General features: G+C 39.2%; 1 protein-coding gene across 1 annotated transcript in view; it reads left to right on the top strand.

The window, feature by feature from the left end:
• The window catches only part of PXDN (peroxidasin homolog (Drosophila)), a 222,611-nt gene that overhangs the window by 149,860 nt on the left and 62,344 nt on the right, over nt 1-10,407 (top strand). Inside the window, exon 8 of the mRNA XM_006863963.1 lies at nt 2,248-2,365. Coding sequence (XP_006864025.1) covers nt 2,248-2,365 — 118 coding nt within the window. The remainder of the gene's footprint in view (nt 1-2,247; nt 2,366-10,407) is intronic.

Here is a 10,407-nt window from a genome sequence, read left to right as displayed (position 1 = left end):
ATTTTCAATAACCTCATATGCATGCAAAAGGTGGACAGTGAATAAGGAAGACCGTAGAAGAATTGATGCTTTTGAGTTATGGTGTTGGAGGAGGATATTGAAAGTGCCATGGGCTGCCAAAAGAACCAAGAGATCCGTTTTGGAAGAAGTGCAGCCAGAAAGTTCCTTGGAGGCCAAGATGGCCAAACTTCATCTCTCATACTTTGGACGTATTGTCAGGAGGGACCAGTCATTGGAGAAGGATATCATGTTAGGTAAGGTGGAGGGTCAGAGAAAAAGAGGAAGACTCCCAATGAGATGGATTGGCCAAGTGGTAGAATCGATACACTCAAGCATGGCAACAGTAGTGAGGTTGGTTGGCCGAGGATCAGGCAGTATTTCGTTCTGCTGTGCATAAGGTCGCTATGGGTCGGTACCAACTCAATGGCACCTAACAACAACAACATATGCACACACATAATTGATTGTGTTATTTGTATGTTTTTCTTTTTATAATACTCATAATAAACACACAGGCTTACAGAGATTGAGTTGTTGTTAAGTGCCATTGAGTTGGTTCTTACTCATAGTAACTTTGTATACGGTTTCTGAAGAGCAGCTGGTTGGCTTGAATCTCTGTCCTTGCTGTTAGCAGTCCAGTGCTTAGTCCTACAAAATTATATAGTTAATAAGTGGCTAAAATTGAATGAAAGCTTGCCCTATGATCAAGCCTGATTTCTTTAAACCTGCCTGAAGTTAGCTATCCAGAGGACAGTTGCATTTATCAACCCATAAACAGGAAGGATACCTTCATAAAATTACAACCCACTGCCATGGCCTAGATTCCTACTCCAGGGTCTCTATAGGACAGAGAATGGTCCATAAGGTTTTCAAGGCTGTAAATCTTTACAGAAGCAAACCAACATAACTTTTTCTCTTGTAACTGTAGGCCTGCTAATTATCAATCTCTTTATACTTGCTTGGTTGGAGTAGCTATCTAGAAGGCAGTGTCTGTATTGCCCTTGAAACAGGAAGTAGATGATGTTTTCTAAGCTGCTGGTGTTTTTGAACTGCTTACCTTTCAATTAGTAGCCCAATGCTTAACCTATGGTACCCCCAAGTCTCCTGATACATACATTGTTATTGTTGTTAAGTGCCATCAAGTTAGTTCCAACCCAGAGTGACCCTGTATGGTGTTTCTGAGGAGTGGCTGTGAGCTTGACCCATCAGCCTTGCGGTTCAAACTGACTTTGCAGCCCAGTGCATTAACCCACAGCGCCACACCAGAACTCCAGTATATACATTGTTGTTGTCACTGAGTGCCTTCAAGTTGGTTGCAACCCATAGCAACCATATATAGGATTTCCAAAGAATGCCTGGTGAGTGTGAACCGCCACTCTTGTGGTTCAAACCGACTTTGCAGTCCAGTGCTTTAAACCATAGTGCCACACCAGGAGTCTGATACCCCCATTAGAGGTAACCAATTGGAAGTCATTAGCACTTTGGTGGTAAATGAAATCTGTGGGATTCACAGGGTTGCTGTGTCTCAAGTGATGAGTTGGCACATATGAGGGAAATAAAAGGAAGAAAAGAGGTGACGTCTATGATTTTGATGTCAGTATCCCTGCATTGTGCTTTTTATAGCTTTTTCCTTCCAGGGTTGTTTCTAGCTAAAATTTTGGTATTCTTTTATTCAGTAAAGATAGTAACTCTTTGCAGTTTTATTATGCATAGTGTTATATGCTTCCTTAAAGGGTAGGTAGACCATTATAGTTAGGTGCCCTTGAGTTGATTTTCAACTCATAAAGATTCCATGTGACAGAGTCCCCCTGCCTCAGAGGGTTTCCATGACCACTGTGGATACCCTGGGTAGGTTCAAACTACCAACTTTTTGATTAGCAGCCAAATGTTCAACCTTTGTGCCTCTGGGTCTTCTTAAACAGACCATTGCAGGTAGTGATTTGATGCATGTCTGAAAACATTTCAGTGTTATCTCATCTCTAAGATTCTTGAAGAGTGATACTTCTCAGGTATTAAGAAAATGCTGTGTAAAGATTCCCACTATAAAATGAAACCCATCTTTAATTTTCCCACTATAAAGAAACCAATCTTTAATTTTCGTAAGGGTAGTAAAATATTTATAGTTGTGATATGCTTTTGAACATTTGTGGTTTTTCTTGCGAACGCAAGAACTCTGGTTTGTGTTTTTGTTTCATTTTACTTGACAGTTTAAAACTAATAAGGTTTCCATTTTATTGTTTAACGTAGAAAGGCCAAGAATTACATCAGAGCCCCAGGATGCAGATGTGACCTCGGGGAATACCGTATATTTCACTTGTAGAGCTGAAGGCAATCCCAAGCCTGAAATCATTTGGCTTCGAAACAAGTAAGTTGGATGTTGCACAGAAATGTCATTAGAGTGCATTTATTATTTGATTCATAGTGTTTCTCAGAATAGTATTCAGGTACTCTAATTTGATGGACAGTTATTTAACTTCTACCCTCTTACCAGCATCCTCATCTTCCACTTTGATCATGGGGATATTTCTCTTCCTGTAAGAAAATAGGTAAAGGGAAAAAAATTAATATTTCTTCTGCTGGACTTGTTATTGTTAGTTGTCAGGTGCACTGGCTTAGGGAAAGGGATGTGGAGTAGAGTTCAGCAGGTCTCATTTCATAAAGGTTGATACTCTTTCTCTTTGCCAGGGTGCTGGGGTTTGAGTTAAAGAACGTGTTACTTCCAGAGACTAAATGGCACAGTGGTTAAGTTCTTGGCTGCTAATTGGAAGGTTGGTGGTTTAAACCCACTAGCTGCTCCACAGGAGAAAAACACCTGGTCCCATGAAGATTATACCTTGGGAAACCCTATGAGGCAGTTGTATTTTGTCCTTTAACGTTGCTATGAATCGAATGGACTCAGCAGCAATGGGTTCAGTTTGGGTTTACATTACCTCACATCATTCTGAAGTTAGGAACAGAATGGGAAAATTAATGTACCGTTGTGAGTCATAAATGATCTGCACTATGGCTGTAGAAAATCTACTTTTAGAAAAAACAGATACAGCGTTTTTTCAACATATTTTTTTCTTGTTTTTCAATACATTTTGCCCATCTGTCAACAAGCTTTCATATTCCCTTATAAATGTTTTAGGCTCAGCTGCGAGTCACAAATGCATTGCTGTTTACATTTCATCAGAGGTAAATCTTCATCTTTGAAGGGTTGCTTTCAGGGGACCAAACAGGTAAAAATTCGATGGAGCAAGATCAGGACTATAGGGAGGATACTGTCACACCTCAAAATGAAAATATTTCAGAGAGTAAGCATATGGGAAGATGTGTATGGATGTGCATTGTCATGTAAGATCACAATGCTCTTGGATAATAGTCCTCTGCACTTAATCTGAAGTTCAGGCTCCAATTCTTCAGTGAGCAATTCACTGTCACAGTCACTGTTGATTGTTGAACCTTTTTCCCAATAGTGTTCTAATAATGACCCTTGAGAAACCCAGAAAACTGTGCTTCAGCATCAATTTTCCAGCTGATGGTTGACTTTTGAACTTTTTCTTGGTTGACAATTGAGGATGTTTCCATTCCATACTCTGCTATTTACTCTCTGGCTCTTAGTGATGAATCCATGTCTTGTCACCAGTAATGATTTTTTAAAAGAAACTTTAACCTTCTTTGAGTATCTGTCCAAATTTTGTTTGCAGATGTCCAAATGCTTGTTTATGCTTTTCCATGAGTTGTTTCAGTACCGATCTTGCACACATTTTTCTTTCTTTCTTTTTTTAAGTTTTTATTGTGAATTGAGTGATAGTTTACATGATAGATCTTCAATTTTGCACTAAACCAATCATATTTTGTTTCATTGCAATGATTACAATCCCCTCCATGCACCATCAGTTTATAGTATTTGCATCTATTTCCTCTTCATTTTAATGTACACAAAACACGCAGAAATATATATTTGTTTAAACATCCAAATGGCTAATTTTACAAGCCAGCCACCTGCCTGTCAGTACACAGCCTTTCTCTTTTCATGAGTCTAGAGTCCTCAGCTGCTCTATCTCTTCATGCCATCACCTTCATGCCATCATCTCTGGTGTTGCTGCTTCTCTGTTTAGGATCCCAAGCTTCATTCATGCTCTTCCTTAGGGTCCTCTGTTCATGAAATGAAAGATGAACTACTCCCCATTTTCTGTTACATCTTCTACCTTTACAGTTGTGACCATCGCAATTAGTCATGATAACAATTACTCACCATTGAATCAAAAGAATCCTTTCTCCATCCCCTTTTACCAGACCCATCTAGACAAGATCCTGTCTCCATCCCCTTTTACTAGACCCATCTAGACAAGATATTCAGAGGGGATTATACCCTCCCCTTCTCACTCTGAAACTAAGCACACTCTTAAAAACTTGTAAGCCAGACACTTCATGCCATTATAGCCCCCTCCATGTTAGGTAGCCAATGTCTAAGTCACCTATCCCTGTCAACCCTGTATACTGAGGAAATAGGCTTGATCCTTGATGTGAAGACTCTTTCCTTCTCATTTGGTATTTTGAGCGACTACATCCATAAGCAAAGGTCAAGTTCATCAAACTATAGTGATTTATATTTGCTTCCTGTATCAAACTTATTTTACTCTAGTCTAGTTTGGATCAGTAAGCCATCAAAGCTAGGTCAAATGGGTAATATCTGCAAGTTTGGGCCTTCTTGCTTGACTCCCCGCACTTCATATCAGCTGGACACTTCACTATCAGCTGCAGCCTCCCGTGGTACATCAGTGTCCATGTGCTCAGGAGTTCCAAAATCACCCCAAACTTTGGACCAACTAGAGCTTCGCTTCCTCTTCTCTCATCTTAGGGTCGATAAGAGTCTATGGAATATGGTTGAACTCAGCCCATGTCTTCATTACTCGCACACCTTTTCAAAACCAAAGTCTGTCATGGATTATTTCATAGGCAGAGCCATAGCTGATTTGTCACAGAATATGCTGTTATTCGTCTATTCAACAGAGTCACCTTTATACATTCTTCGCTAACCTTCCACTTTATTTCTGGCTGTGGCTGATGTGCTCTGGACAGAAGTTGTAGGGTTTTGGTCATTGACATTAACTGGCATTGAATTTGGAGGACAGTGGTCACACTTGATTAAGTGAGGGTGGTATTAGTGAACCTCCACAGACAACGGTGCATCTTCAGGCAGACAGGAGTAAATGGGGGCAACTGCAGATGTCTTCTGCTAATTCAGTAGATATTTACTGAGGTCCTAGAGGTCTCTAATTTGTCTCCAAACAAATTTTGCTTCCTGTTACAGATATTTTTGAGGGGTCTATGAAGAGTGGGATATTTTTCTAAGTGCTGGAGGTACAGAGATAAGTCACCCCCCAAGCCAGCCTTCTGAATCTCAAGGACCACACAGGGAAGTTCTATAAAGAAATCATTATGGTATATGACTGTGCTGTGATGGAAGTGTGGGCAAAGAATAGATGGTTGTTCCCTCTAACCCCTGGTTAAGTTAGGGAGCTGAGGGATATATCAACTAAGAGTAGATGAAGAGTAGGGATTATTGTTGTTGTTAGGTGCCATCAAGCCAGAAATGATTCATAGCAACCCTATATACAATAAAACGAAACACTGCCCGGTCCTGCACCAACCTCACAATTATTGCTACGTTTGAGCCCATTGCTGCTGCCACTGTGCCACTCCATCTCATTGGGGGTCTTCTCTTTTTTCTTCAACCCTTCACTTTACCAATCATGATAACTTCTCCAGGGACTGGTTCCTCCTGATAATACGTTTGTAATATGAGGCATGATATTTGGCTATCCTGGCTTCCAAGGAGCATTCTGGCTGTGCTTCTTCCAACACAGATGGGTTTGTTCTTTTGGCAGTCCAATATACTTTTAATATTCGCCTCCAACACCATAACTCAAATGCATCAGTTCTTTTACAGTCTTCTTTATTTACTGTCCAACATTCACATGCATATGAGGTTGTTGAAAATACCCTGGCTTATGTTTGGCACAACTTAGTCCTCAAACTGACATCTTTGCTCTTCAACACTTTATAGAGGTCTTCTACAGCAGATTTGCCTTATGCAATATGTCATTTAATTTTTTGACTACTGCTGATTGTGTTGATGATTGGTCTAAGCAAAATGAAATCTTTGACAACTTCAATCTCTTATCCGTTTGTATGGATGTTATTAATTGGTTCAGTGGTGAGGATATTTGTTTTCTTTACATTGAGGTACAACCCATACAGAAGGCTGTGGTCTTTTTGAGCTTCATCAGTGTTTTAAGTCATCTTCGATTTCAACAACAAGGTTGTATCATTGGCATATTGCAGGTTGTTAATGAACCTATCTCTAATCCTGATGCCACATTTTACTTCATATACTCCAGCTTCTTGGATTACGTGCTCAGCACCGAGATTGAATAAGTATGGTGAAAGAATACAACCCTGGTGTACACCAGCATTCCATCTTCCCTTGTTCTGTTAGAACAACTGCCTCTAGGTATATTTACAGGTTCCTCATAAACACAATTAAGTCTTCAGGAATACTCATTCTCCTCAATGGTGTCCATAGCTTGTCATGATCCACACAATCAAAAACCTTTGCATAGTCAATAAAGTACAGGTAAACATCTTTCTGGCATTCTCTGCTTTTGGCCAACATCCAGTTCTCTTTAGAATGGGCACAAATATGGATCTCTTTCTTTCAGTTGGCCAGGTAGCTGTCTTCCACACTTTTTGGCATAGATGAGTGAGTGCCTCCAGTGCTACATTAGTTTGTTGAAAGTTTTCAATTTGTATTTCATCAATTCCCCACACATTTTTCTTTGCCAATGCCTTCAATGCACCTTGTACTTCTTCCTTCAGTATCATTGGCTCTTGATCACATGTTACCTTTTGAACATTGACTGTATCATTTTGGTACAGTGACTGTGTATATAGTCTCTCCATCCTCTTTTGATGCTTTCTGCATCATTCAATATTTTCCCCTTGGAATCCTTCCAAATTTCAGGTCTAGGCTTGAATTTTTTTCTTCAGTTCCTCAGTTAGAGAAGTGCTGAGCGTGTCCTTCCCTTTTAGTTTTCTAACTCAAGGTGTTTGCACATTTCGTTATAACATTTAACTTTGTGTTCTTCTGCTGACCTTTGAAATTTTCTATTCATTTCTTTCACCTCCTCATTTTTTCCATTTGCTTTAACATATCTACTCTGAAGAGTAAGTTTCAGAGTCTCTTCTGACATCCATTTTGGTCTTTTACTTCTGTCATGAAAAGGAAATAACAAAATTTGTAAGGACTTTAGCCAGGAGAAAATTGGGTAAGTGGAAGTATATTGGTGTGGGCAAATGTATACTGTGGGAATGTTAGCTTGTCTGAGAAGTGATCTCTAAGGGTCTTTTATATTAGAAGAGGGAGTACTCTCAAGTTCAAATTATGAAGCTAATTCAAAAATGAATTATTTAACATAAAATGACCTTACCATGACTTACCAAATTTATTTGTCCAAGGACACCATGCATGCATGCATTTGGGACAAAGTCTTTACCATTAATTTCAGCTTTTAGTTTTTCCACTATGAACTAATGGGCCATGTTTAGTCATGACTTAGCAGTGAGGACATCTTGGAAGAGTAAGATTCCAGTTATTTTCTCTGCCAGATAATTCAGACACTGATTGAGTCATCATTCCTTTGTAGACAATGACCAGACTCTGAAGGGCAAATTTAACTGGGTTATGTGAGTAAAACAGTATTCATAGGAAAGATGAACATAAACATAGTGAGAGGTTTCAGATACAGAATCTGAAGATGTGTTAATACTTTTAAAAACAGTGGAGACTTTGGTGTGGCTCTCGATTATATTGTAACTGTAGAATTACATTAGAGTTGGATCCTATTGTTGTGCAGGGGAAAATGTTAGTTACTGCCCAGTTTAAATACTTTGTCATCTTATATAGGTCTAAAGCTGATGAGCTTTAAAATCCATACTATAACGTGGATGAATTTTGAAATATTAGAAATATGTATTAAGAGGTTGTTGTTAGTTGCGATAGAAGCAGCTCTAACACATGGAAACCTTATATACAATAGAGTAAAATGTTGCCCAGAACTATGGCATCCACTGAAAGAGATCCATACTTGTGCCATGCAAAGAAAGGTGACCCAAAGGAATGCAGAAATTATCAAATAATTTTATCAATATCACATATAAGGAAAATATTGGTGAATATACTTTAAAAAATGATGGCAGCAGTACATTGACAGGTTTGATAGTGAAGGTTTTGTGTCAACTTGGGATGGCCAGGATTCTCAGTAGCTTAGTAGTTCAAGATGTAGTTATTACCTACAAGATGAGATGATGAGATCTAATATCAGTCAATCACCCCTGTGATTTGATCTGATGTGATCATCTCTGATCCGATGCACTAGCCTTTGTGCTGTAAATCTTCATTTGCACGATGTAAATGAAGTCAGATTAGATCTATAGGATTAGATTGTGTCTTGATATCTCAATCTCTTTTGAGTTATAAAATGAGAGAGAAGTGAGCTGAGTTCAGAGGGATCTACTACCAACAAAATACAAGAGCTGGGAGTGAAGGATGTCCTTTGGTCCTGAGGTCCCTGCACTGTGAAGTTCCTAGATCCAAGGAAAGATTGATGTCAAGATGTATGGCGATCTCCAAGAACTGCTGAATGTTGGGTCTATAGATGCTGCAAGGAGACAAGGACCTTTCCCCAGTGTCAACAAAAATAAAGCCTTCCCCTAGAGCCAGCACTCTGAATTTGGACTTTTAGCCTCCTAAACTCTGAGAGAAGTCTTCCACTTGTGGGATTTCTCTTGTAACAGCACTGGATAACTAAGAAAACAAGGAACTGCCAAAAATTGAAGCCAGGTCCAAAAGAGGAAATGGAGTGAGACAATCCTTCCTAATGCCAAATGGATTTTGCTGAAAGCAGAGGTTACCAGGAAGATGTTTATTGTGTTTTATTGACTATTTAAGGGCATTCATAACAAAATATGGATTCTAATGGGAAGAATGGGAATTCCAGTATGCTGAATTGTGCTCATGTGGAAACTGTACATGACAATGAGGCAGTCATTCAAACACAATAAGGTGCTACTACATAGTTTAAATCAGGACTGGTGTGTCAGTGTTGTATCCTTTGACCATACTTCTTCAATCTGTATGATTGAACAAATAATCTGAGACACTGGACTGTATATAGACGATTGAAGTATAGGATTAAAGAAAGAATCACTAACTTGCTGATAGCAATGAGAGCTTGAAGCACTTACTGAATAAAATGGAAGACTTATTTCATCTTATTCAGTAAGTGAATAAGACTTCAGTATATATTATACCTCAACATAAAGAGAACAAAAATCCTCACAACAGGACAAATATGCAACAACATAAACAGAAAAGATAGAGATTGTTAAACATTTCATTTTACTTGGATCCACAATCAGCACCCATGGAAGCAACAGTCAAGAAACCAATTGAATTGGATAAATCTGTCATAAAAGACCTCTTTAAAGTGTTAAAAATCAAAGATGTTATTTTGAGGACTAAGGCCCCTGACCTAATCCATGATATTTTTAATCTCCTCATGTGCAAGCCAGACAATGAATAATGAAGACCAAAGAATAACTGATATCTTTGAATTAGTTGTTGTTGTTCTGATGTGCTGTGGAGTCTGTTCCGACTCATAGCGACCCTGTACAGGGTTTCCAAGACTGTAAGTCTTTACAGGAGCAGAAAGCCTTATCTTTCTCTAGCGGAACAGCTGGTAGTTTCAAACTGCTGACCATGAGGTTCACAGCCCGATTTGTAACCACTACACTACCAGAGTTCCTTTTGAATTAGCAGTACTAGGGGAAAATATTGAATATGTCATGGGCCAACAGAAGACTGAACAAATCTGTCTTGGAAGAAGTACATCCATAATGCTCTTCAGATGCAAGGACGGTGAGACTTTGGGCATTTTATCAAGAGGGAACAGTCCCTGGAGTAGGATATCCTGCTTAGTAAAGTAGAGAATCAGTGGAAAAGAGGAATAACCTCAGTTAAGATGGATTGACTCAGTAGCTGCAACAATGGGCTCTCCAAAGAAAGATTATGAGGATGACGCAGGACCAGACAGTGTTTCATTTTATTTTACATAGGGTTACTGTGGGTAGGAGCCTGCTTAAGCGTACAATAACAACAACTTTTGACATCTTCATGATTGCTGATAAATTCAAGTCCTTTGTTGTGGCTAATGTGTGTTTTGAATGTTATAGTGGTGGTGGTTATGTGCCTTGGAGTTGGTTCCAACTCATAGCAACCCTGTACAGGGTTTCCAAGGCTGTAAATCTTTACGGGAGCAGAAAGCCTCATCTTTCTCCTGTGGAACAGCTGGTAGTTTC

Source organism: Chrysochloris asiatica, unplaced genomic scaffold (assembly GCF_000296735.1).
Source record: "Chrysochloris asiatica unplaced genomic scaffold, ChrAsi1.0 scaffold00058, whole genome shotgun sequence".
Lineage (NCBI taxonomy): Eukaryota > Metazoa > Chordata > Mammalia > Afrosoricida > Chrysochloridae > Chrysochloris > Chrysochloris asiatica.
The sequence above is the reverse complement of the archived record's forward strand: the minus strand, read 5'-3'. Positions and strand labels throughout refer to the sequence as shown.